This window comes from Eulemur rufifrons, chromosome 23 (assembly GCF_041146395.1).
Source record: "Eulemur rufifrons isolate Redbay chromosome 23, OSU_ERuf_1, whole genome shotgun sequence".
In the NCBI taxonomy this organism is placed as follows: domain Eukaryota; kingdom Metazoa; phylum Chordata; class Mammalia; order Primates; family Lemuridae; genus Eulemur; species Eulemur rufifrons.
Genome location: NC_091005.1, coordinates 20,997,167 through 21,024,327, shown reverse-complemented (window position 1 = coordinate 21,024,327; position 27,161 = coordinate 20,997,167). Strand labels below are relative to the sequence as shown.

The 27,161-nt window shown below is 51.2% G+C and overlaps 1 protein-coding gene across 1 annotated transcript in view; it reads left to right on the top strand.

Annotated features, from left to right (window-relative positions):
• Window positions 1-26,781, top strand: part of CDYL2 (chromodomain Y like 2) — a 149,838-nt gene extending 123,057 nt beyond the window's left edge. Inside the window, exons 4-7 of the mRNA XM_069456350.1 lie at window positions 9,203-9,375; window positions 18,274-18,484; window positions 24,510-24,653; window positions 26,265-26,781. Of these exons, the coding sequence (XP_069312451.1) occupies window positions 9,203-9,375; window positions 18,274-18,484; window positions 24,510-24,653; window positions 26,265-26,423 (687 nt within the window). The 3' untranslated portion in view covers window positions 26,424-26,781. The remainder of the gene's footprint in view (window positions 1-9,202; window positions 9,376-18,273; window positions 18,485-24,509; window positions 24,654-26,264) is intronic.
• Window positions 26,782-27,161: the final 380 nt, after the last annotated feature.

Here is a 27,161-nt window from a genome sequence, read left to right as displayed (position 1 = left end):
TCTCTCACTTTGAAGGTGAAGACCACAGGCCACAGACTCAGGGTGTAGACCCAGGGTCCAAACATCATACCCTGTACTTTTCCAGCTAAACTTTATTATAATCAGCATGCCAAATTTCCTTGCTTTAGATGGAATTATGTTCACTTAGGTCGTGTGTGTATGTGTGTGTGTGTGTGTGTGTATATATATATATATTTATCAAGACAGAATTGACACACCATAAATTTCACCCTTTTAAAATGGACAATTCAGTGGTTTTTCCTATATTCACAAGGTTGTGCAAGCATCACCACTTTCTAATTCCAGAACATCTTTATCACCCCAAGAAGAAACCCCATACCCATTACACAGTCTCTTCCATTCTCCTTTTCCCCAGTCCCCTGGCAGCCACTCGTCTGCCTTCTGTCCCTATGGATTTGCCTATTCTGGTCAGTTCATATGAATGGAGTCATACAATACGTGGTCTTTTGTCTCTGGTCTCTTTCCGTTGGCATGTTTCAGGGTTCGTCAATGAACCTCTCTCCAGACTTCATTCCTTTTTATAGCTGCGTAATATTCCATCATACGGCTAGACCACATTTTGTCTATCAGTTTTTCAACGTGATGGACATTTGGGTTGTTTCCACTTTTGATTTTTATGAATAACATTACTGCAAGCATCTGTGTACAAGTTTTTATGTGAACATCTGTTTTCAGGTTTCTTGGATATATTCCTCATTCCTAATACAATTTTCTTGGATCTATTCCTATGCTTGGAGTTTCTGGGTCATAGCGTTGCTCTATGTTTAACTTTCCGAGGAGCCACCAAACTGTTTTCCACAATGGCTATACCATTGACATCCCCACCAGCAGGATGTGAGGGTTCCAGTTTATGCATCCTTCCTGACACTGGTCTGTCTTCTGTCTTTTTTATTGTACCCATATCAGTGGGCGTGAGGTGGTATCTCACTGTTGTTTTGATTTGCATTTCCCTGGTGGCTAATAATGTCGAGCATTTTCATGTACATCTTGGTCATTGGTCTCTCTCCTATTTTGCCTATTTTTACGATTGGGTTATTTTTCTATTGTTGAGTTTTAAGCACTCTTTATATATTCTGGATACTGAGTCTTTATCAGATATAGGACTTTAAAATTTTTTCCCTCATTCTGAGGGAAAAGTATGTTCATCATACTTGTATCTTAGGTGAATAAAATAGGGAAACAATGAATACTTAATGCAGTTAGGCCGATAACATCATTCAAAATACAGGGTGTGTGAGGGAGGCAGGGAGGAGATTCTTGATGGCACAAAGGTGGGAAAACACTGATCTCAGCAGGCTCACCTGGGACAGGGACGTACGAAGAGTGGTAAATGACAGTAACGGTGATGGCTCCAGTGAGCTTAGCTCTTTGTGCTTTGTATTTGCTATTTGTCCCACGTCACCCTACCGCCTCTCTTCTGATGTAGGATGGTTATGCTTCATACCTTATAGATCAGAAAATTTAGGCTTACAGAGCTCACCTGGGCTATCGTCTCACAGGTCAGCCAGTGTGTCCAGAGCCTCTTTTCCTGTCCTTGCAACGTCCTGCACTGTCCTTTCCATAATAGCAATGGAGACGTGGAGGGTCAACTGTGAGGGTGTGTGTTGGGGGACATGGTGAAGGGGTGGCCACTCACCCAGATTGGGTGACAGGATGGGCTGGCATTGTCCAGTGTCTGCAGTGCCCTTGAAGAGGGCAGGAGGTGCTGTGTCCTTGAACTTGTGATTGTGCATCTTATCATTATGGTTTGTTTGTGTAGACCCTGGTTCTTTTATGGGATTGTGGGCATGGCCGTCCGGAAGGGTTGACACGTGGTGACGGAAGAGCCTTGCCCAGGCCCTCGGGGTTTGCAGAGCTGGTGGTTTGCTGCTGCTCCTCCCATAAGCATCGTGTTTGGGGGCCTCTCCCTCCTCCCCCTTCAGCAGAAGCATCCCCCGGGTTCTCTGCTGTGTAGACTTCTGTGTGGGATTCAAAGAAGCCCAGAGCCTGTGCTTTCCCCCCAAAGTGGCTCTTCTTACGTTTATACACCTGGAAACCTCATTATTTTAATCTCCTCATGAAATGTCTGCACAAGACCAATTCTTCTTGGATTTTTTCCACTTCACTACTTTTTAAAAATATGCTTTAAAAAGGCACAGCATTTTCCTCTGATAAATCGAATAGATGTGAAGTCTCCTAGTACATTCCATCGTCGGAGCAGGTTTGTGTGCTAACTGTCGACTAGTTGTCACAGATAACGTGTTGTGCCCGACTGATTCGACTGATTTAAGGCGCACAGGTTCTCAGACCTGTCGGGCTGTGGGCTTGGTTAATTAGGGTTCCATTCCTAATCAGTGTCGGTCAGTTACAGAATGGGAGAAAAATGGTGTAAGTTATTGATTTGGCATTTTCAGCTGTCCCAACAACCAAAGTGGATTGACCGCGTGGGTGAGCTGCCCGACTGTGTACAGTGGTCCCGAAAGAAAGACTCTACTGAGATGAAGAGGCGGTCTTAGAGAAGGAATACAGATTAGAAGTCTAGCAGACCTGGGTTCCAATCCTGCCTCCACCGACTTCTGTCCCCCTGGGAAGTTACTCTACCTCTCCGAGCTTCCACATTTATAGAAATTGCACAGTATCCTCCTGGTGAGATTAGAGATAATGTCTGCAAGGAGACTCGCAGAGGACGTGGCGTGCAGGAGGTATCCTATAAATGTTCCTGTCCTTGTTAAGATGCATCAGAGGCCATTTCGTGGCCACGGACAGACCCAGCCTTGCTCGTTAGCAGGGGTTTTGGAAGGGGACCACTTTCACGGTTATAATTTGAATTCTTTTTCTAGTTGTATATATGACATTGGTTGGGTTGGCCTCACAGGCAGGAATTCATACATTACGAGATGCGTTAACTAGACTCTGAGGCCAGCGGGTGTGTTGTAATATTTCTCCTGCCTGGAACACAGCAGAGAACCAGGAGATGAATGAAAATGCGCCTTAATGAAAGAGCCAGCGATGCAGCTTACACAAGGCCTTCGTGATGGAAACCTCCTCCAGGTCACCGCTGGGAGAGGACCCGGTGCCTCCCATCAGGGCTGTGGCCTCACAGCACCACCATCATCCCAGGAACATGCCGGACACAGGAGTCCCCTTCCCTGCCCCACTTGTCGTGACCCCATGCCACCTGCCCTGGGGCCTGCTAACTTTCGTTCTTGAATAGCTGTCTGATGTGTTTACTTCTGTGCATTTCCATCCCAATGGTTAGAGTCCAGACTACTAGGCTATTTTGTCTGGACTATTGTCATAGCCAACTGAGGAGTCTGGCCACTTGTCATGCTTCCTGCATGTAATCCAGGCAAGCAGAGTGATCTGCTGGAAATGCAAGTCTCATCGACTCTGCATGCACACGCATGTGTGCACACACACACACACACACACCACACACACTCACAGAGCTCAAACCTGTCGGTGGCTCTCGATCACTGTGGTTAACAGTTGGAACCCTCAGTGTGGCCTGCAAGGCCAGTGCAGTCTGACATCATTGCATTCCCACGTCACACGTATCTCCTCCTGCACTCTAGCTCCCCAGCTTGCTCCCGTGCTCACACCTGCCACCGGGCCTTTGTACGTGCCCACCCTTCTGACTGCAACAGGCTTCCCTTCCTCCTTGCTTTGCTAACTCTTGCTCTTCCTTCAGGTCTCAGCTCGGCCATTGCTTCCGCAGGAAAGTCTTCTCTCCCCTTTCTAACCCGGCATAGCTATCTCTCAAAGGCCTCCCTGGCGCCATTTGTGCCTCCCTTCTGGAACTGATCACAGTCTTTAGTCTGCGGGTGTTGGTATGGTGATTTGTTAAATGTCTGATTCTCCCCCAACATTAGACTGTAAACTTCTCGAAGGGATAAAGACTGCCATTCTCTCAATTCAGTAAACATTTGTTAAATTCTTTTACACGGAAGGTTCTGGACTAGATGCTACAAGGGTATACAGATGAGGAGGATATTTTAGCTCTTAAGGGATTGCATTAGTTATTTATAGCCATGTAACAAACTGCTCTAAACTTGTCATTTTAAAACAACAGACATTTATTGTCTCATGGTTTCTGTGGATCAGGAATCCCAGCGTGGCTGGACTGGATGCTTCTGCCTAGGGTCTCTCGTACGGCTGTGGTCCGGTGTAGGCCGGGGCTGCAGTCCCACACCAGGGCTTGGCTGGAGGACGATCCACTTCCAAGCTCACCCACGTGGGGGTTGGCAGGCCTCAATCCTCACTGGCCGGACACGTCTGTTTTCTGCCACGTGGGCCTCTCCTTAGGGCTACTCAAGACATGGCAGCTTCCTTCCCCCAGAGCAAGAGCTCCGAGAAAGAGAGACAGAAAGAGAGGATGGCCAAGACAGAAGCTATAGTCCTTTTGTAGCCTAATCTCAAGTGACACCCCATCACGGTGGCATCTTCGTTGGTTGGAAGCCAGTCGCTAGGTCCAGTCCTCCCGCAAGGGTAGAGAGAATTACAGAAGCACGTGAGTAGCAGGAGGAAGGAGTCAGCAGGCCCGTCTCAGAGGCTGCCTACCGCCAGGGTTTAAATCACACAGGAGGCAGGATGCGGGAAGGAGGTACACAGTCTACAAGGGTGTTTGTCACCAGCATCACAGCGAGGATAAAGTCTCTGGGCTGTTGGGAGAAGGGGAGAGTGTGCATCTTGTCGGGGATTTGGGGGAATCTCTCTCGAAGTTGGTTGTGTTTGAGATGGGCCTGGAGCTACTGGATTTCAACAAGTACAGAGGAAATGCCAAGAGGGACCCTGGTTTATTTTTCTGTGCTACTAAATTCTAATGAATTTGGTTATCTGGTTCTCTCTCTAGCAGACACGAACAGCAGGTCCAAGTGGCAGCTAGAAAGTGCATAATGCGGGCAGTGAATTTAAAGGACAGATTTAGGACTTCAAAGTGCATAGTGGTCTGGACTATTCTTTATAGAATCACACCCTAGAAGCCTCTAAGGGGGATTGACCTGTTATAGGCCAACGAGTGACCATGGAGAGTAGTTACATGCATGCAATGTGTTCTGTTTCAGAAGGCAGAGTGTGGAGTAGTTTTAGAACATTTTTACTTTAAAAAAACCCAGTTACATTATAAAATTTGGGGTCCTTCAAGAAGGTGGAATCTCAGCCATCTGTCCAAATTGAATTCTCAGCACCAGAAAGGCAAAGGAAAGATACACTAAATAAATACAACTTTTTCTAAATAAAAAAAAAACATAGTTTGTACTTCTATCATATCAATACAACACAAATTTATTTTCAGTTTAATTCGTAAAAGAAATGGCTGCTTTTTGGTTCCTGGTTTTACTAATTGACAAGTCAGTGAGGCCACAGGCTGCTCTCTGAGTCATGCATAGATTTTCAGTCCATCTCTCTACAGCAGGGTTTTTTTTTTATTTGCCTCTCAGAGAAATAGAGTTCATATATAGGTGAGAGTGTATCTATTTCTGGAGGCAGATGGATTAAAGGACCCACAAGATACTGGCCTGTTAGCTTTTTTGATGTTCAAAATGAATATCTGTGGCTCATATCCTGTTAACACGGAATGTGCTTCTCCCATCCTTCCAACAGCGCACTGGCCTGGAGGTTCTCAGTTCGGATTGATCTCCAGTTCTGTTTTTTCCACTAACATTTATCCATTTATTACAGAGTAGTAGAGAGTGAAGAGGTGTCAGTGTGAGATTTGAATCGTGGTCCTGCCTCTCCCTGCTGGTGTGACCTTGGGTAGCTTCCCGCACCTCTCTGAGCCTTCACTGCTTCCCCTGCAAGATGGGGATGCTGTTCCCTACCTCATCAGACCTTTGTTTGAAATCAAATATTATGTGGAAATGACCTGATTCAATCCTTCGCAATTCTAGGTTGCTTGACAAATGGGAGTTCTTTTAAAAGTATAATATAAAAGACAATATTCTCATAACCTCTCCCCACCTGCACCCTATGATTATGTCTATTGAATCATTAATGATGATCCTTTAAAAGCCTGTTCCTGTATTGTCTCCCCCATTAGACTCCAAGCTTCACCCAGGCAAGCACATGCCTTGTTTTCTGTTACCGTGTACTTTATTTTAGCGATCAAATGATTGCGTGTTCTTTGTTATATTCCCATCATCCATTGTAATTCAAGTATCTTTAAGAAGTTTCCTTATGTACACACAGCAAAGTCTACATGTAATCATTACCTCCATAACACTTCTAAACATGTAACGCTGACATGCTCTACCTCTAATTGTTCCTTTGTGAGAACGTTGCACAATATTATTGCCCACTGCTAGAGTTCTACCTTGTGCAAGCTGCCACCCTCAGATTAGTCAATATTGATATTATGATTTTTTCAGTCCTCATATTGATTTGACAATACATTCACTGGTTTCTTTGCTGGTTGTTATTCCTTGCACATTGGTTTTTGTTTCTGAATATCATTTTCTTCTTGAAGTGCATCCTTTTTTTAGTTCTTTTAGTGAAGATCTAAGAGTGGTAAGCATTCTTTTGCTGGAGACACCTAATTTTTACCCTGGCTTTTGAGGGATAGTTTAGCTAGGTGAAGAATTTTTTTTGATGGTTATTTTCCTGAGCACCTCGAAAGTTTTACTCTGTTACCGTCTGGCATTTGTTTCTGCTGTTTGGAATTATGCCTCTGGTTGAATGTTTGCCCTTGGTTGGGTACGCTTACTTCTGCCTCTAGAAGGAAGTGTTTAAAGTTTTGCTTTGTCTTTGATGTTCTGAAGTTTAAAGATGCTATATCTATGCATATATTTATTGTTATTTCTTCTGCTTAGCTTTTTGTTGTTTTTGAATTTAAGGATTCAGGTCTGTGGTAGGTAGAATAATTTCCTCCCACCCTCAAAGATGTTCATCTCCTAATCCCCAGAGCCTATGAATATGTTAGGTTACATGGCAAGGAGGAATTAAGGTTTCAGATGGAATTAAGGTTGCTAATCATTTGACCTTAAAGAAGTTATCCTAGATTATCTGGATGAGCCCATCTTCTACATCAAAAGATGTAGAAGAGGGAAGCGGAATAGTTAGTGTCAGAGTGATACACAGTAAAAGGTGAGAGAGATTCACTGGCCATTACTACTTGTGAAGGTGGAGGAAGGGCCCATGAACCAAGGAATGTGGGTGGCCTCCAGAAGCTGGAAAAGGCAGGGAAATGGATTTTTCCTTAGAGCCTCCAGATAGGAACAGCCCTGCTGACAACTTGATTTCACCCAGTAAACCTGCATCAGACTTCTGACGTACAGAACTATAAGGTAATGAATCTGTGTTGTTTTAAGCTACTAAGTTTGTGATAGCTTTTTATATCAGCCAAAGGAAACTAATGCGTCTTTCATCAATTCTGTAAAATTCTCATCCTTTATATCTTTAGATATTGCCTTTCCCCTCTTCTTTATCAACTCCTGATAGAACTCCTAAAGTACCTATTATAAATCTTCTTGTCTTCTCATTCTTGTCTTTAACCTCTCATCTGTATTTTCAGTCTGTTTTTTTTCTGTGCTACATTTGGGGCAATTGCTTCCTATCTTTCAGTTCACTTATTCTCCCTTTAGCTGCATCTAATCTGCTGTTAATCTCAGTAGACGTCCAGGACGTTGTCATTTTGAGAAGTTTCTTTTTCCCCTCAAATCTATTTTTCCCCATACTCTCTTGTTCTTCCGTTATTGTTCATGTGTCTCCTTTCCTCTCTGATTATTTCAAACATTCTTACGTTACAGTCTCTTTTAGATCATTGTTTTAGTTGAAGTTATGTTATGTAATCCTCTCATTTGTTGAGTATGCCATCTTGTGTTTCCTTAAGTGTTTTGTAACTTTTGATTGTGAGCTCATCTTCAGCAGGGATTTTTTTTTTTTCTATGTAAGTCTCATGCAGTCTGGGTTGCAGTTTCTCTCCAGAGTACTTTTACACTTATTTCTTCTATCAGATACCTCAAGGATATCACTAGCTCGTGTCCAATTCCCATGTCAGTTTTTTTAACTTGTATATTCCTCCCCATGTGCTTATGGAAACTAAGAACTTCAAATCCACATATAGGGCAGGCTTGGGGTTTTAAGTTCTCATGGGAGATTTTTCCTATACCAACAATAAATTGTTTGAGCAGCTTGTTCTGACTGTGGTATGGTGAACAGGTGGCAGAAGGACCAGAGGGGCTGTGCTCATTAATGGTAGGGCCATATTCCAACATAGACTTCCAGTCTGCAAAGCCTGGCCACACTGCCATGAGTCATCATGAATGCCCAGGCACCCAAAGGAGATTGTGCAGTTAGGAGGGACAGTGTCAGCTGTAGGAATGTGATGGGAAATAGTCAAGGTGCGTGCAGGGCCTCAGGGGATGGTTCAGCCAATGCCCAGCCTTCGAGCTTCTGGGTGATACTTAGGCCTCCGCACCAGCATGTGTGTGGCAGGAGCTCAACTTCAGACCCTGTTTCCATCATAAATTCCACAGTCTGGTGGGGCAGAGACTGCTGCTCCTGTAGCCGGGATGCTCTTACCTGGAGGGCTTTAGATAAAAGGCCCTGCTACCTTGAGAGGCACCTGGCCTGTGGGGAAGGATGTGGGACCCAGAGCACGACTTCCAGAGTCCAAGTCCAGCTCCACCACAGACCTGCAAACCACGCAAACTCACTGTGCTTCGACTTCTTCATTAATAAGATGGGACTTGAACAACATAATTCCCTCCTGAGGCTAAGTAAGTTCATATATTAAAGCAGCACTTCTCAAATGGTAACATGCATACAAATCCCCTGGGGTCCCGTGCAAATGCAGAGTCTCACTCCATCTGGGCTGGGGCCTGAGTAGAATTAAATGGAGCCGTTTAACAAAGGCTCATGTACCTCGCCTGGGCTGTGCATGGGACTGTTTTCCCACACCTTACAAAGGGCTAAGCAAGCAAATGCCAGAAAAGATTTGCAGAGATTTTCCAGGGGTTGAGCGACACCACGTCGGGCATCTGGGTCTGCAGCCCTGGACAGCGCCTCCTGATCAGGACTCTTCTGCCTGCTCTGGGGACTGTGCTGGCGATCTTGGGTTTTGATAAGTGTTTCTCTCCGTGGGCTGGACGTGCGCTTGTACCCAGGAGAGGCTCCCTGCACAGGCCCCTGGCCGACTCGAGGTCTGAAAGCCCCCGGCTTCCAGGATAGACGCTTAACATCCCTGCACACTCCTCTCCGCCTGCAGATCATGAAGGAGGTCCGGCGCGCGCTCTGCAACGCGGCCACAGACGACAGCAAACTGCTGCTGCTCAGCGCCGTGGGGAGCGTGTTCTGCAGCGGCCTGGATTATTCCTACCTAATCGGCCGGTTGTCCAGCGACCGGCGAAAGGAGAGCACCCGGATTGCAGAAGCCATCAGGTGAGCTCTGCCCCCTGTTCAGACACTCTGGGGTCCCGAGTAGGATTACCACACACAAATACAGGCTGCTTGGTTAGTTAAATTTGAATTTCAGACAACAAAGGATTTTATTTTTAGTGTGTGTCCCACACAGTATTTGGGAGGTACTTAAAAAAAATGGTTGGTTATTTATCTGAAATTCGAATTTTAATTGGGTATCCTGCATTTTATCTAAAACCTTAGTTCTGCCAAAATTTGGGGATGCTTTACTGCCTAGGTTAGATCCCACTTTCATTCTTTTGATCAAAAGGAGATTTTATTTTCTATTAAGGCCTGTGTCTGGTAGGCCCATGTCTTTTTTTTTTTTTTATTTCAGCATATTATGGGGGTACAAAAGTTTAGGTTATGTATATTGCCCTTGCCCCGGCACCCCCGTCAGAGCTTCAAGCATGTCCATCCCCCAGACAGTGCGCATCGCACTCATCATGTATGTATACACCCATCCCCTCCCCCCGCATCTGCCCGACACCCAATTAATGTTATTCCTAAATGCGCTCTTAGGTGATGATCAGTGAAACCAATTTGATGGTGAGTACATGTGGTGCTTATTTTTCCATTCTTGGGTTACTTCACTTAGTAGAATGGGGTCCAACTCTATCCAGGAGATTCTATACCACTGTTATTTCTTATAGCTGAGTAATACTCCATGGTATACATATACCACATTTTACTAATCCACTCATGTATTGATGGGCACTTGGGTTGTTTCCACATCTTTGCAATTGTGAATAGTGCTGCTATAAACATTCGGGTGCAGATGTCTTTATTATAGAATGTCTTTTGTTCTTTTGGGTACATGCCCAATAATGGGATTGCTGGATCGAACGGTAGGTCTGCTTGTATCTGTTTAAGGTATCTCCATATTGCTTTCCACAGGGGTTGCACTAGTTTGCAGTCATTCATGTCTTATCCACACAGCTCCCACCCTCTGCCTGGTGGTGGGATTCTCTGGTTGTCTGGACTTTTCTGTGTCCTGGAGCTGCCATGGCTTTGCAGTGGGGAGGGGTTTCCTGGGCACCTGTGTGTCTATAGGCCCAATGGGGTGGGGAGTGTGCCCCCCTCTCGTACTGACTTTGGGGCAAAAGTTGAGATCCTGGGGGGTGATAGTCACTTCCAACTATCAGTATCCCTTTTGGGCCCCAGGATGATAGTTATGTCCCCATCCTGGATAGATCTTTCGAAGGCAAGTGAATGTGATTTCTAGCCACTAGGGCTGTTTAGCTGGTTTAAAGCTGTCACTCACTGTCCACCCTGGAAAGGGCAGATGTGCTCACTCTTGCACCTTGCTCAGGAAGCAGACAAGAGTCACAGTTCAGGAATGGCCGCTGGTCTCATGAGAAGGAACAGTCATTCCACGCAGTGTCACGGAGCCTCAGGCCACGTGTCGGGGATTTCCCGCGGCCCTCCAGTCTCCCTCCTCTGTGAAAATGCCACATGGGGGCAGATTCCTACCTAGCTGTGGGGGGCTTTGAGGGGATGCAGTGTCTCCAAGAGGCGATGCCAGGGTGTTCTTGTGTGTGGAATTCAGAGTTCCTCTTCAGGGTGAAGCATCCATTGGATTCTCTGCTCCAAAATACTCACGTGCTTCCTGTTGCAGAATTCTTGCCAGAAGAGACAGGACAAGCCTGAACACCACTGTTTGGAAGGGCATCACGGTTATGCTGCCCTCGGGCTTCACGGGTGCAGACCAGCCCTGGCCACGTCCGCAGTGGTTAGCACTTTGCATGGTCCCAGTTGTGTCTCCTTGCTACTGCCTTTTCCCGTGTGGAGGGGAGCAGCAGGACCCCCAGCATGCTTCTGTCCTCATTCATGGGGCCACCAGAATCCACTCCAGAGAACCAAGTGCCCATCTCTGTGACCCGTGGAAAGCCGTGGTCATGGTCTTTATCTGGTTGATGAATTTCAGTGGAGGCATCAGCTGGATTTCCAGAAGCCCAGAGAAACCTGTCTGCTGTAGCCCCTGGTTTTTGCTCCACGCACACACAGCGCAGTAGCATGCAGACCTCTTGCAGTGGGTTGAATTGTGGCCTCCCAAAAGATATGTCTAGGTCCTGATCCCTGGAATCTGTGAATGTGACCTTATTTTGGAGAAAGGGTCTTTGAAGATGTAATTTAGTTCGAAGTCCCAAGATGAGATCACCCTGGATTAGAGTAGACTCCAAATCCAGAGAGAACTTCCTCCATAAGAGAAGAGGAGACACAGAGGAGAAGGTGACGTGACAGAAGAAGGAGAGACTAGAGTGACACAGCTGCAAGCCAGGGAACACTGGAAGCAGGGGCAGAGGCCTGGGACACACCCTCCCTCAGAGCCTCCAGAAGGAACCAACCCTCCCAAGGCTTTTTTTTTGTTTTGTTTTTTCTCTTTTTTTGATACAGGGTCTAGCTCTGTTGCCTGGACTAGAGTGCAGTGGCCCAATTATAGCTCACTGCAGCCTCAAACTCCTGGACTCAAGCAGTCCTCCTGCCTCAGCCTCCCGAGTAGCTGGGATTACAGGCATGCACTACTGTGCCAGGCTAATTTTTCTATTTTTTGTAGAGACAGGGTCTCGCTCTTTCTCAGGCTGGCCTCAAACTCCTGACCTCAAGGGGTCTTCCCACCTTGCCTCACAGAGTGCTGAATTACAGGCGTGAGCCACTGTGCCCAGCCCCGACACCTTGACTTTGGACACCTGCTGTCCAGAACTAAATTTCTGTTGTTTTAAGCCCCCGAGTGTGTGGTGCTTGTTCCAGATCCCTAGGAAACTAATACAGTCCCCGGGGATATTATTAGCACCCCAGAAAGCCGCATCTTTTCGGGCTCTCCTCCTAGACAGGTGTCCCTCCTGGCCTGTGTCCCAGCATCCCAGTGGCCACTCCTCCTGGCGGTGACCGTTCTTGTTTGCTGGGTGGGATCCATTAACAGACGGCTCCCAACAGCTGCAGATAAGGTGTGACTCCGAGGTCAGCCTTGGGTTGACCATGATACGGCTTGTCCAGCTCAGGGGACAGGGACAGCGCCAGCGTGTGCCAGGGGTCAGGACTCGTGGCGGTTTTCCCCAGAGCCCCCACCTAATTGTTCCTTCCTGTAGCTTCTGACGCCCAGTCTCTGGTGACGCCCCCTGGCTTGTTCCTGCGTCTGTGTCTCACATCTGTCAAAGCTGAGGGGTGACACCTTTCCTCCTGTCACAACCTGTTGGGGGTCACGTGGGTGACAGCCATGCCCCGCTGGACTCTTGAGACCCAAATCAGTGGAGGCTGAGATGTCAGTGGCAGATGGGGCTGAAACCGGCCAAAGGAGGCCGCAGTGCAGAACATGGCTGGGGACCGGGGCCGAAACTGGCTTCTGCGTTTCCTGGCTGCGTACCCAGGGATCCCAGAGCAGGGACCCCGGTGTGGGGAGATGCTGGACGCCCAGCCCTGCCTCTGGGGAAACTCGGCCAGTGGAATTCAGTTGATGTCTCAGCGGGCAGGTGAGCTTCCCGTAGGCAGAGAAGAGGGCGAGAGGGCAGAAGGAATTCTTCCTGATGCTTCAAAGGGAGCTCAGTTGCTAATTTATGAGCTAGCAGGGACACAGCAGGAAAGAGATGTCCCTGGACCACTGGTTCCCAGCCCAGACAGCACAGGGAGGCACGAGGGAGCAGGAGCGTTTGCAAGACCCAGACTTGGCAGCATCTCAGGGGACTGTGAGTAATTTAGGCTGGGGCGGGGCCGGCGCCCCCGGTGTGTCTCTTTTTTTTTTTTTTTTTTTGAGACAGAGTCTCACTCTGTTGCCCAGGCTAGAGTGAGTGCCGTGGCGTCAGCCTAGCTCACAGCAACCTCAAACTCCTGAGCTCAAGCAATCCTCCTGTCTCAGCCTCCCGAGTAGCTGGGACTACAGGCATGCGCCACCATGCCCAGCTAATTTTTTCTATATATATATTTTTTTAGCTGTCCATATAATTTCTTTCTATTTTTAGTAGAGATGGGGTCTCGCTCTTGCTCAGGCTGGTCTCGAACTCCTGAGCTCAAACGATCCGCCCACCTCGGCCTCCCAGAGTGCTAGGATTACAGGCGTGAGCCACCGCGCCCGGCCTCCGGTGTGTCTTTTGATTTGAAGTTCCCTCTGTGGTTCTCAGGTGCAGCCAGGGTGGAGGACGTCTGCCCTGTGCTAGGAGGGTGCCAGGAGGTTTTGGCACCACTGAGAACACCAGGAGGAACAGATGATCCTTCTTTCTATGTGAGAGAGAAGAAGAGGGCGAGGGAGGAGGTGATGTGGCCTGAGGAGGGCCGAGAGCTTCCGGGGAGGGTGGGTGGAGCGCAGACTATGTGGGTGTGGAGAGGGCAGTGCCCGTGGGGTCAGCGAGAGACCCCGGCTCACCCATCAGCACCAGTGTCCTTTACAGCCAAGCGTTCCTGGCCCTCCCAGCTTGCGGGTGCCCCCTCGGATGCCACACACGAGAGTCGGGAACTCGAGGTGCCCCCAAGCATTCTGCAGAGAACATCTTGTGGATTTCCAGAGAGGTGCCCGAGTGAAGGGCGCTGTTGCTGGAAGGAGTTTGGTTCATGCTGCAAGTTCTGTGCCCGCTCCTGCAGACTTTCCAGGCATGTTAACACGTCTGTGGTCTGAGGAGTCCCCTATGAACGAACTGCATTCAGAGTCTAGCAGGGCTGAAACAACTCTTGGACACAGAACCGTCCCCATCTCCGTATAACTGACTGACATCCTTTGCAGTTGTCTTGGGACGTGCTCTCGGCAGGGCCGGCCGCCAGGATCTGGGCTTGCCGCGTGGCCCTGTACCGTCTGAGGACCCCCTCCTCATCCTTGGCTAAAGAAAACCTGCACACACGTGATCGGGGCACCGTGTTCGCTCTGCAGATGTTTGATGAATGAACTAGCAGATGTGGGGAGAGCTCAGATGATGTATTCAGCTGAAGCCGCTCTCCGGGACCTGTCCAGAAGAGAAGCTGCCATTGCCTGACATTGGCGTAGGTGACGTGGTGGCTTGCTCAGGCGTGGCATTCAAGAAGGCAGCGTGGGCTAGCGGCTGCCTGCGTGATGTGTGGAAACTGCCTGAGCTCAAAGCCACCTCTGCACCTGCTGGTGGTGCAGCCCGAGGCATGTCACTGGTCTCTCTGGCCTTACTAGCTCATCTAGAAAACGGGGACAATCAAAGTGACGGCGCTGTTCTCAGTGGCGGGCTGCTAGGCCAAGGGGCAATCAGATATCCCATGTGCAATGCTTGGGCTGTTCCTTGGCCATCATGAGCGCTTAGAATAAGAAGAAGGAATTATTGTTGTTGTTACTACTGCCGTTACTTCTCCCCACGAGTTCTAGCTAAGCTGAGCCTGAGCATGGAGTGGGCTCCGAGAGACAGAGTGGCAGCCGCTGTGGGCATCTGGTCCCCGCAGGCCCTGTACTGGCTGACTCGGCTCTGAGCTTTGGCAGTGGGAGGGCTGCCCTCCTTGGCTCTGATTAAACAGAGTGGGCAACTGAGTGGGTCACAAAAGATATGCCAGTTGCTGCAGGGGAAATCCACGCATCCCTGTGAGCAAAATTTTGTTTCTGAAACTCCCTTAGGCTAGGAGAATGGATCCCAGATCACTCTGAGAATCCAGTGGAAGCTACGTCCACCCTTCCCGGCAGAGGCATTACCTGTAAGAAAGCAGCAGGCACCACGTGCTCCCTGTGTCGGGTGCTGTGGACTGTCTTCCTTTAATTCTCATTCAGCCCCATATATGGGGAGACATCATTGGCTTTTCCACTTCGCAGAGGGAGAAAATGAGGCTCCGGACATCAGGCAACTTGTCCAAGATCTTACCAACTAGTCAGGGACAGAGTGGAGACTTGACCCGAGTCCTTCAGACCCTGAAGTCCCTGCTCCTCTGCCACACCGGAGCAGCCCAGCAGTGTGGTCGGGCAGAAGCCACAGGGCTCAGGTTGAGCAGAGGAGGCTGCAGGGGCCGGGTCAGCCCGGTGGCTGTGGATGCTGGGGAGGACAGGGACAAGCTCTGAGTGCAGCCCGGCCACTGCAGTCGGGATCAGATACCTGAGCCGCAGGGCCTGTAATGCAATATCCTGTTTGCTGTCTGGCTCCTTGCGATATAGATGGACCGCCTGAAGTGAGAGAAAAAGGATGGGGTGGGGGGTTAGTTTTCGCATCACATTTTTATATCAAGGAAATGAAATGCAAGGAGGATTAGAATGAAACAGGAGGGGCTTGGGTGGAGGATCGGAGCTCTGCAGTCTTGGTCTCCTTTGCCCTCCTGGGTGGGGACAGTGGGGAATGTCCCTGATTCCCTTGTGCAGAGCTCAGGTTAGAAACCACAGAACCAGAGGCTCTTGGGTCCCGAAGGAGAAGGCTCTAGAAGGTCTTGAGGGCTGAGGTCCATTCCACAGCCCATTCCTGAAGGGCTGTCGTGTGGGGGACAGAGCCCAGGCAATGGGAGTATCAGAGAGGCCCACGGGAAGCCCACAGCAGAGACATGGGCCCTCTTTTACTGAATGTGTTCAACAAAGGCAGGATGGTACATCCTCCGGATGTGATGGAGGGAATTCTGCGCCAAGTGCAAGGCATGGCTCTAGGAGTCTTAAAGTCCCTCCCAGCTCTGAGATTCAAGATTCCGGAATTGTATGAAGGCACTCAAGAACGGGATGCTTGACAAAAGTCACCCAAACCCTGGTGTTCCGTGGATCCTACAGAGAATCCTCATGTCCCCTGCAGACTCTGAATCGCATTTAGTGAAAAGCACTTTCAACAACCAGTGACCTAAGCTGAAACGAACCATGAGGCCAGGAAGTGAAGCCAGGAGAGGGGCCACTAGAAAACCAGGCGTCAGAGCGTCCTGGTGTGAGGACCCCCTCTTCGAAGCAGTGTCTTTTTGGGGTCTGCAGTAGGGCCAGAGGTGACTGAGGTACCACCACCATCTCAGGTAATGTGATGCCTCCAGTCTGGGTCAAAGGTGTGTACCTTCATGATGACTTACATAGCTCATAAGATACTCCCTAGCTCACAAGAGTATTAAGCAGTCTTCTCACCATTGAATCTGATCCCAGCATATTACTGTGACACCCACATCTTTTGATAAGTGTTGCAGGGAGGAACAGTATGAATTGAGAAGGGATAAATCAGCTTGACATTTGTATTAGTTCCGTATTAGCTGCTGTAACAAACAAACCCCAAATATGGCTCAATTGTGATAGAAACGTACTTCTTGCATATGTAAACCTAAGACAGACATGGCTGATCAGCCCATGGCTGTCCTCCCAGTAGTGACTTGGGAACCCAGACTCCTTCCATCTCGTGGCTCAGTCGTGTCTTCCAAGACTGCCATGCTTAATCCAGGTGAACAGGCTTGGGGGACTGCACAGTGGGAGGTTGTGTGCACCTGGAAGTGGTGCGTGTAGTTTCTACCCACATTCCATTTGGCCAGCACTGTGACTTGTCCCCAGCCAGCTGCAGGGGAGGCTGGGAAATGTGGTCGAACAGTAGACCTAGAGCTAGGGAAAACAGGGTGGTGAGGAGCTGGTTTGCCATTGCCATGCTTCTGCCCTTGTTCTGGGAGATGCGTGTATTTATTCAACAACTATTTACTGAGCACTAATTCCAATACTGATGGAGGCCAAGCAGGGCCCCAGGCGGTGCCCCAGACCTGTGGGTGTCCTTAAGGAGCTAAAGGGGGAGCAGAATCCAAAAATGAGCAAGCAAGCGAATAATTAGTGAGGGTAATTGCAAATTGTGATAACGGCATTTTCTAAGAACTCTCAGAGGTCTGTGTAGCTCATGCACAGTGGGCAAAGGTGAGAGTGAAGTGACAGAAACCTGGAGAAGTAAGCCAAGGCATGCCAAGGTCAGCTTAAGGTCATGGGCCTTTGGATTTTATTCTTGTGAGTTCCTGGTAATTTCCAACCTCCACCGAGAATAGTGAAGGATTCAGGCTATACTAGACATCCCCATCTTTCTCCCTTGTCCAGATGAATATTAAAATTTTATAGATTTTATATAGCAACTAGGGAAGAGGCAAAAAGCATTTGAAGGCAGAGGAAATAGAAGTTATTGCCTGATGGCTTTGCTCACTAGGTAAAGATGCATGCTGTAACCTTGCTCGATACAGAAAGGCAGGAAGAGAAAATATTGTCCAAACCCATAGCCATGAGTTTAGATGTCTTACACCTACAAGGGAGTCCAGTATCTTCCTTAATTTTAGTCAAAGCCATCCTAGCACATAGCCCTTGTGGGCGTTTTAGAACTGTCTTTGATGAGTCTGGCATCCCTGCAGGTAATTCAGAATCAGACCACCCTAGCATTGAAAGAAGTTTTAAATGTCATCAATCCCAACCTGTGCCCACTATCTGAAACTTGTATTCCCTCTACAGCATCACCCAGAGTGGTCACTGAGCTAAAATTAGGACACCTGTATGAATGAGGAATTCATACCTCCTGAAGCCACCACGCCATTCCACCTTCCTTCTCTCTTTGAATTGAAACATGCCCCCCGTACCATCCTCCTTTTGGATCTATTTCTTTTGCTAGTTCTGCACCTTAACAGGTTGTTCTCCTTAGGACATACACAATTCCGTCAGTATCTAGGGTGTCCGTATAACTTCCTGTCCGAGCCATGGCTTTCGGAAGTGTTAGGAGATGGTAGGTGGGTGCCTCGCTGGGACACTGGGCGTGCACTGGGACAATCCGGGCAGGCCAGGACATGTAGCCAGCCCATCAATATACCTCTGAAAATCGGGGAGCCCGTGGCTCAGTATCCGGGCTAGCGAGGCCTTGCCTGGCACCTGCTCACCCCTGACGACATGAGGGTGCACCATGGCGCCCTGGAGAATCAGGGATGTACGGTGGGGCTCGGCAGGCCGCGGGGCCCTGTTAAAGAGGGTCTTGTCTCTCCTCCCAGGGACTTTGTGAAGGCCTTCATCCAGTTTAAGAAGCCCATCGTGGTGGCCATCAACGGGCCGGCCCTGGGCCTGGGCGCCTCCATCCTGCCCCTCTGCGACATCGTGTGGGCCAGCGAGAAGGCCTGGTTCCAGACGCCGTACGCCACCATCCGCCTCACGCCCGCCGGCTGCTCCTCGTACACCTTCCCCCAGATCCTGGGCGTAGCGCTGGTAAGTCCCCTGCTTCCCGGACAGCTTCCCTCGCTGAGGCATGGATTTGTCCCTGTCCCCGTCCTGGGGGTGTGTCTCAGCTTCCTCAGCCTCCCCAGAGGCCGGGCTGCCTCAGAGCCGCCATGCTGTCAGTGCCGGACGGAGCAGCTGAGCCTAAGAAGGGGAAGATGGTGTGCATTTATGTGCCAGGCACTTCAAGCATGTTGCATAATGTGTTATTTATTCCTCGAGACAGCCCGGTAAGGGTGTGTACTAGGGTGGGCTGTGCACTGTAACAAACAACCCACAGTCTCAGTGGTCTACACGAAAAAGTTTCCTTCTCACTCTTCCGTGGTCCAGCGTAGGGGTAGGAGCCACCCACGGGGACAGGGGACCCAGGTGTCTCCCATCTGGCAGGTCTGCCTCCCCGTCTGGCCAGCGGATGAGGAGAGAGAGCCTGGCTTCACCCAGAGGTCTTTCAGGCCGGGCCTGCGAGGGGCACCGTCACTCCACTCACAGGTCATTGGCCACGACTCAGTCACGTGGCCGCACGCACGCACCAGGGAGGCCGGGGATGTAGTCTAGCTGCATGTCCAGGGAGAAGAGGGAACAGCTTTTGGTGCTCACAAAGCAGTCTCCACCCCGCGTGGAAACTTGTATTTCTGTCTTGCTGATGGCAGGCTGAACTCAGAGAAGGTAAGGAGCTTGCTTGTCACCGGGTAAGTCAGCAGGCAGCGCTGGTGTCGACGGAGGAGGTGGGGTCCACGGTAGGCTGGGGCCAGATTCTGCAGTCTGGGTGGAGAGGGTAGCAATGGCAGCACTTAGCACCTGGCTGGACCATTTTAACTCAGCCCATCCTCACCACAGCCCCGTGAGGTAGGATAGCCATGAAACCCATTTTGCAGATACGGAGACTGAGGCTCAGAGAGGTGAAGTGAATTGTCTGAAGTCACACAGTGGTGATGGCAGTGGTGGGATTTGAACACCAATATGGTTCCACGGTCTGTACTCTTAACCCAGCCTGTTATTAAACAGCTTGTGCGTCTGCAGGGCGAGTCTGAGATTAGTGCTGTTGGTACCAGAGAGGGGCTCAGAAGGTGTAGCTGGTCCGAGCGGGTGTGAGGTGGTGATGCCGCTGCATCCGGGCCTCGGCCACGGCTCACGGGCCTTTCCTGCAGACGCCCAGACCAGCCTCGGCTGGCACTAGCCGCAGACTCTGAGCTCAGCGCTGCTGGGCAAGTCCTCGTCTCGCGAGCGCAGGTCTGAGCTGGGGTCTCAGGAGGTTCTCAGGGCGTCCCCTCCTTCGCACCCGCTCTGGATGGGGAGCCAGTCGGCTTCCTGCGGAGCCTTAGAAGCCACCAAGTGCCAGGCTCTGTGCACCCACCAGAGGCTCAGGGGTGGTTCAGAAAGACGCGTTCTCTGCCCAGGTCTCCCGTTCCCTGCTCAGCATCTTGGGCTGGGGTCCGGTCGTGTGTAGGGAGGACCCCTCTGAGGAGGTGACATTTGAGCATGGCCTCGAGAGCGCTGGGCAGGGGACGCACAGGTGGAAGGACTGAGTGGGGTGTGAGCCCGGCAGGCCTTGGGACGTGGGGCGGGCAGGGCCGTGGGCCTCGCACGCCAGGGCACGTGCTGGGAGCTCCATGCAGTGCAGGCGTCAGCGAGGTCTGCCCGGGATGTGCTGGGGGCGTCTGCTGTCATTTACTGGGGACCTCACGAAACTGCCGGAGAAGCACGACCCAGGCAACTGGGCCAAACCCCGCAGCCCCCGAGAGGCTGAGCACCTGCCTCCCCGGGCCCTGCAGGGCTGCTCCTTCCAGCCCACGTGGCCCCACGGCTCTTGCCAACTGCTCCTGTTTTGGAACAGACTCCGGGATGTTTCTTTTTACTTCTCAATTTTACTGGAAAGTAAACACCCCACCTTTAACCTTATCGCCGGTCACCCCCGGGGCAGCCCACGTACATTCTTAGCGCTGCGATCGTCGGCACCAGGCCAGACGGTCGCTCTGGGTTCCCTTCGCGAAGGGCAGAGGGTTTCACGCCGGGGTTCCCCCTTCCGCCCCTCCACGGTTCCATTTCTGTGGTCTTCGTGTGAGGCCTGCAGTTTTATTTTTTTGTTGTTGAAATCTTAACTTTCCTACCTGTTAACCTGCCTGTCCCATGTGGTGACTGGTCACCGATGTCTGTCTGCTTATCCCAAGTTTCTTTCTGAAGTCCTTGCTTGTCATCTTAGAGCTTTGCCTTCAGAGCAGAGTGCGGCGTTGGAAGTTCTTGTGCACGCCTGCCCCGAGGACTCATAGTAGTGGCTGCTGTTTGTCTGAGCAAAACTTGCAACTCCTTGTAACAGCTTGTCCCCGTGAGAAGGGGAGTGAGCACACGTGGTACCTTCGACTCTTCTAAACCAGAGACTCCAGGGTTCTGAAGTCCCAGCGCCCACGTGTATGGATGTAGGTGGTCTCACCTAGCAGGAAAGAAAAAAATCTGCCATCATTCTGTTGCAGGGGACACCCATGACCTCCTGATTGTTAACCCCAGCGGGCTTATTGTTGACCCACGTTGTCATCTTGCTCTGCTGGTCAGAGCTGCAGACGCCTTTCTTGACCCTCTTATTCCCTGATAGCTCCAGCACCACTTGGTGGGGATCTCCTTGACCCTCCAATAATTTATCTCTGTTAGTCTCTTACAAAGCCCTTCGGTGGGTCTTCTGCATTGAGTTTGAGCTCCTCAGCATGGCTTAGCATTTGTTTGTGGCCTGTCTTAATCCAATCAGGCTGCTGTAACAAAATACCTTAGACTGGCGAATTTATAAGCGATGGTAATTTATCGCTCACGTTTCTGGAGGCTGAGAAGTGCAAGGTCAAGGCACAGGCCTTGCTGGGGAGGGCCGGCTCTCTGCTTCAAAGGCGCTGCCTTCTCACTGCGTCCTCCCCTGGCAGAAGGGGCCGGGTGGCGGGGGGCAGCTGGTCCCCTCACCTCTTTTATAAGGACATGACTCCCCTGCATGAGGGCTCCACCCTCATGACCTAGTCACCGCCTAAAGGCCCTGAATCTTAATACCATCACCTTGTGGGGGTGAGGATTCGTATGAATTTGGGAGCACAGACATTCAGGCCGTAGCACGGCCCTTCTTGCTACTTTGCCTGCTTGGTCTCTTGCCTCAAGGTTCACGTCCCAGCCCCTCCAGGGTGTCTGTGGCTTCCCGGCACACTGTGCTCTTCCTCTGAACTTTTCTCAGTTCTGTCCTCCAGGCCCAGCTGCCTTCTTCTCTACGCAGCCCCCAGCCCCCTCTGCCCAGGTAAGTCCAAGGCCTTGAGAGCTCAGCTCCGGCACCACCCGCTTTCCCAACCCCAGTAGACTGCACGTCCGTGGTTCTCTGAATTCCTGGGGTCCTCCGTCTGCCTCCCTTGCCCCAGTCTGAGGCTTTCGGGGTGGAGCCCTTTGGATTTGGGGTTTACCTGGGATTTAGTGGGTTCCCGCTGGTGCTGAGATTTTGCGCAGGGAAGACGGCTTTGCTGTTGCTTCCTGCTGTGTCTTTATACTCTCCATTCTGCAATGTGTCCGCTGTGCTGTGTTACGTACCACAGCCTCATGCACGCTCCGACACAAAGGGCTGCCCAGGCTGTCCCAGTGAGGCTCCCCAAGCCCGCCCGGACTACTTGTCACATGCCGGACGCCGAGGCACCTTCACACGCGATCATCTCCTCTGCTCTTCTCAACATCCCCACAGCTGGGTCGTTCCCTTTTACAGATGAAGAAACCGAGGCCCAGGGTGTTCAGAGGATACACTAGTGGGTGTTGTTCCTTCTGTTGGCTGACAAACTTCTTTGAGCTCTTAGTACGCATCGGGTGTTGTCTCACCTGCTCGGAAATGCAAAGGTGAATGACACACGGCCTTCATCCCCAGCAGTCCTCTCTGAGAGTGTGGTGTGTGCACCCCACTTTTGTGTCTCACTGAATCCTCACAGTTGTCGAGAGGTGGTGATCATTGGTACCCACTTTACAGATGAGTAAACTGAGACTCAGGAGGCAAAGAGATTTGCACAGGATCCCCGGGCAGAGTGAGGATGTCTGCTCTAGAGTCGGGTCTTTTCTCTGCAGTGCTGCAAAGCTGTGCCCGCCTGCCTGGCCCATCCGAGGGCTGTGTAGGTACGGAGGGGAGGAGGGCAGAGGGCACCAAAGAGCAACACCCAGCCCTGCATGGGGCAGGGAGGAGTTCACGAAGACCCCCAGAGGGGGCACTCCCTGTGGGTCTGGAAGGATAGGGGACCCCACTGTGCCCCTCCTGTGTGGGCTCACTGCTCTTGGGTGGTTGCAGGAAACAGGAAGAGCAACCTAGAGAGCCACGGAGACCACCATGAGCCCCAAACCCACAGGCACCACCGTCGCTGTTGGGCAGGTGGGACAGATAAGGCCATGTGGACCCAGGAACCCTGGGCTGCCGTAGGCTGCTCCGTCTCACCGATGACAGGAAAGTCAGGCGGGCACAGGCCAAGGCCAGGAAGCAGACACTTTCGATCTGCACCTTTGTGTTCTGCCCAGACCCCTTCCGGTCTACTCCGGTTCCTCCCTGTCTTTTGTGGTCACCAAAAATGTTAAAATTGTACAGTTTTATCTCTGTCTTCCTCTCCTTTTTGTTTCAATGATTTCTGAAACTCCAAGAATGTTGCTGATGGAGATGTGTCCGGCTCCTTCTACTGGTTCATTCGTTTCCTTTCCACTTCCCAAGACGAGGTGTTTCTCAGTAAGCCTGGGGGCGTACGTTGCGTTCAAACCTCTCACCGGACACGCGCTGTGGACTTATCCCTGACTTGATACATTTCTTTACTCTGGCACGAGAGCTCGTCCTCTGGGTCATCATGACCCATCCTTGACAACTAGAGCCCCAGGGTGGGGACGTATGTGTAGATCTGGAGGCCTGAGAGTGCTTGGCATTTCAGCACTGGGCCAAGAGGACCCAGCACCCAGGGCGGGGAGGGAAGAGTGGGGAGCAGATGGAGGACAGGCAGGGACACGCTGTTGGCCACGTGGAGGAGGTAGGGATTCGTCCCGAAGGAGGAGGTAAGGACCCCATCACATGGATGTGACTGTTACACCCTAACTCTCAGTGTGAGGGTCCCCTGTCTGCGTTTCAGCTGCTCTGTCTGTTCCCAGGACCTTGTCCGTGCAGCTCCTCCTGGACCGTGGGTGACAGCTGCTGATTTCAAAGCAAAAGGAAATTCTTTGGGAAGTGGGGTGCGGAGGCGGCCCAGGTCGCGAGAGCCCAAGGAAGGTGGCCTTGTGCCCTTCACGACTAGGCAGTGCCTGTGGCCAGCCTTGCGCCATGGGGAGAGATGCGCCTCTCTGCCCTGGTGTTGTGATACTATTCAGGACCTTCAGTGGCCTATGATGGAAACAATTTAACTGGTTTAATTTTGTTTTTAAAAAGATAAGGACCTTAGTGGTTCCCCCAACTGGAAAATCCAGAAGTTCCAGCAGTGGAACTTCTCTTGGAGAGACGGGGCCCAGGAACTCAAGCACCATCACTTCTCTCTCTCTGTCTTCCTTGTGGACGCACCTGTCCTCAGAGCAGGGACGCAGCCATGGGAGGCCCCTGGGCTCGCTGACGTTAACCTGCACCCAGAGAGGGAGAAAGACTCCTCCCCCACGCCTGCAGCTGGAGACCCCACAGAAGGGCTTTATTCATTAGGGTAGAACATCCCTTCTTCCCTAGACCCTCGTCACAGCCAGGTCACCAGCACTGAAATGTGCCCAGCCCAGGATGCGTGCCCGCCACGTGGTCTGCCACCACAAGTGGGGAGGGGTGTTGGGCAGACAGAGCCACGGCCGATACGTGGCTCCCTGGGAGAACTGAATGAAAGCTGTGGACCCTCTGCTCAGAAGAAGGCACACAGAACCAGATGTTTGCATGCCATTCCCAAAGCTTATCGGACCCCAGGCCGAGAATCCCGCCTTGGCGAGCGGGGGCGGCTGCACACGGCAAGCGCAGCATGGGCCGACGGATGCGGGCAGAGCTCCGCGCCCTCAGCCTTGCCCGCCTTTGCTTTTTCAGGCCAACGAGATGCTGTTCTGCGGGCGGAAGCTCACTGCCCAGGAGGCGTGCAGCAGGGGGCTGGTGTCGCAGGTCTTCTGGCCCACCACGTTCAGCCAGGAGGTCATGCTTCGGGTCAAGGAGATGGCGTCCTGCAGCGCCGTGGTGAGTTCCCGCCTCCCGTGTGCCTGTCCCTGTCACGGGCCTGTTTTCTAGATGAGGACAGCACGGTTCAGAGGGACTGACTGACCTGCCAGAGGTCATGCTTCATGGAGAGGCAGGTGGAAGTTCTAGGCAGAGAGGACAGCGAGAGCGAGGGCGCGGGCGTCGGAAGTCCACAGGGAGCGCTGGCACAGGGGACGCCAGGGACAGTGCGGCTGGAAGGCAGGTGGGAGACAGGCCTGGAGCTGCAGGGAGGGGTGTGGTCTCTCCGGTGGCAGTGGAGAGACACTGGGGTGAGACCAGCAGTGGAGAGCGTCCCCGAGGGGGACAGGCTCTTAGGACAAGAACTACCACGAGGAGGTCTCTGCTGTCAACAGTTGGGAATTCAGGAGCTCGGGGGGGTTTCCTGAGAGAGGAGCCCAGCCCCGCAGGACGGCGCCCCGTGGCCTCGGGGAGGTGGTGCTCTGAGGAGACGTTCCCAGGGACACCTGGCAGCGCCCCCACCACCCTGCAGCCTCCAGCCCTCCCTGCCTGCTGGAGGCAGGAGCGGTCGTCTGGCCTCTTTCCGTCTGAGGGATGTTTGGGAGAGGTGGGGGAGGCCAGCGAAGGATGCTCAGGGGCCTCGGCTCTGGCCTCGCCTCCACCAGCGGGAACCAGCCAGACCTTGGTTTCCCTGCCACACCCGCCATGAGTAGCCAGGCAGCCCTGGGCCGTGGCACCTCGTTGAGCTTCGGGTCGTCCGTCTGTAACGCAGGGATGAAAATGCTGCCTGCTCGCAGAGAGCAGCACTTCTCGTGGAACCTGTTGGTTAATGGGCATCGTAGTGACGTTGTCGTTACTGTTACTATATTACTGCAATTATTACTCATTATTGTGAGTATTACTGCTATTACTATGATTACTATTACTCTTATTACTATAAGCATTGCTCATTATTATGATTATTATTATGCTATGATTATTATTACCATTACTATGGTTATTACTCATTACTACAGTAATTATTACTATGGTTGCTGTGATTATTAGTGACCACTATGATTATTATTACTTAGATTGCTGTGATTGTTACCTATTACTATAATTTCTATTATTATGATTGCTGCAGTTATTACTAACACTCGTTGCCACAATGATTACTACCGTACGGCCGGCACATGAGCATTGCTGTTGGGGCGGGTTGGTGGGATCTTTGGCAGCCATTCATTCATTTCACCGTGTCGGCCTGTGTTCCTAGTGGTCCTCGGGTTTGGTGTCATTATTCCCGACAGATAATGAACATGAGGTATGAAAAAGGTTAAAGCTAAACTTTTTCATGACACCTATAGAAAAGGACACTGTTTATGTCACCTGGGGTAAAAGACAAGGCTCTCGTGGTCTGGGGTAACATGGGCCACAGCCGCTGCCCCAGGGACCGAGGACTCAACACGTTGACGCATATGGAACCCTTCCTGGCAGTGCCAGCAAGATGGGGCCGGGAAGGCCCAGGCTAAAGGAGGCAGCCTGCTCTGCCTTTGCACATCTGGGCTTGGCCAGTGCCTCGTGGGCTCGGGACCTGGTTCTGGAGCAGAGTCCCCGGGGCCCGGCTAACCAGGCTTGTACCTTTCCCTGTAGGTGTTGGAAGAGTCCAAATGCCTCGTTCGGAGCTTCTTGAAATCGGTGCTCGAAGACGTGAACGAGAAGGAATGCCTCATGCTCAAGCAGCTCTGGAGCTCCTCCAAAGGCCTGGACTCGCTGTTCAGCTACCTGCAGGACAAAATTTACGAAGTCTGAAGGGCCCTGCTCAGCCGCCCCAGTGCTCAAGGGCACCTGACTTCCAGCTCTGCCCTGTGTTTCGGGAATCGGAGCACGTGTCTGCCCCGGCCAAGGAGTTTGTCAGGGTGTCTCTTTATGCCTAGGGTTGTGTCCATTTCCTCGTGTCGTTTGGTTCCTCCTCATTGGTTTGATTTTGTGTAACAGATGGGAAACGCAGCACACTTGGCCTCCCCTGTGTCCCCGCCCCGCCTGGCCAGAGGGCTCTCGAGGGCTGTATCTTCCCAGGGCTCTGCCGGGCACCGCTGTCCTTGCCCCACTTGCTGAAATGCACCGTCATGGTCCAGGAAGGGGAAGGCCACTTCCCCCGTCCTTCTGACTCAGGCTGTGTCTACACAGTGCCTCTGGTTTGGAGACTTGGCTGTCATGGCTGTCTGGTCACATTCGGATCGGGTGTCGGGGGATGGTCAATCTTAGGGAAGTTCCAGACCAATGAGCAAACCGATGGTGTACACCCAGCTTCAGTCTCCTCTCCGATGCAAACCTGTGTGACTATTAGGGCTTGGTCTTAAAACCCAATTGAGTGATTTACAAACCCAGATATTGTACATTTAGAAATGTTTTGTTAAATATATATTTTTAAAACAATGTAAGTGGAAATTCTGATAATTTATGTGTATTATATGTAAAGCTAGTTTTGCAAAAACACGAACTACTAGGAAAATGTTTTTTCTTTAATCGGACTTATTTTATTTATTT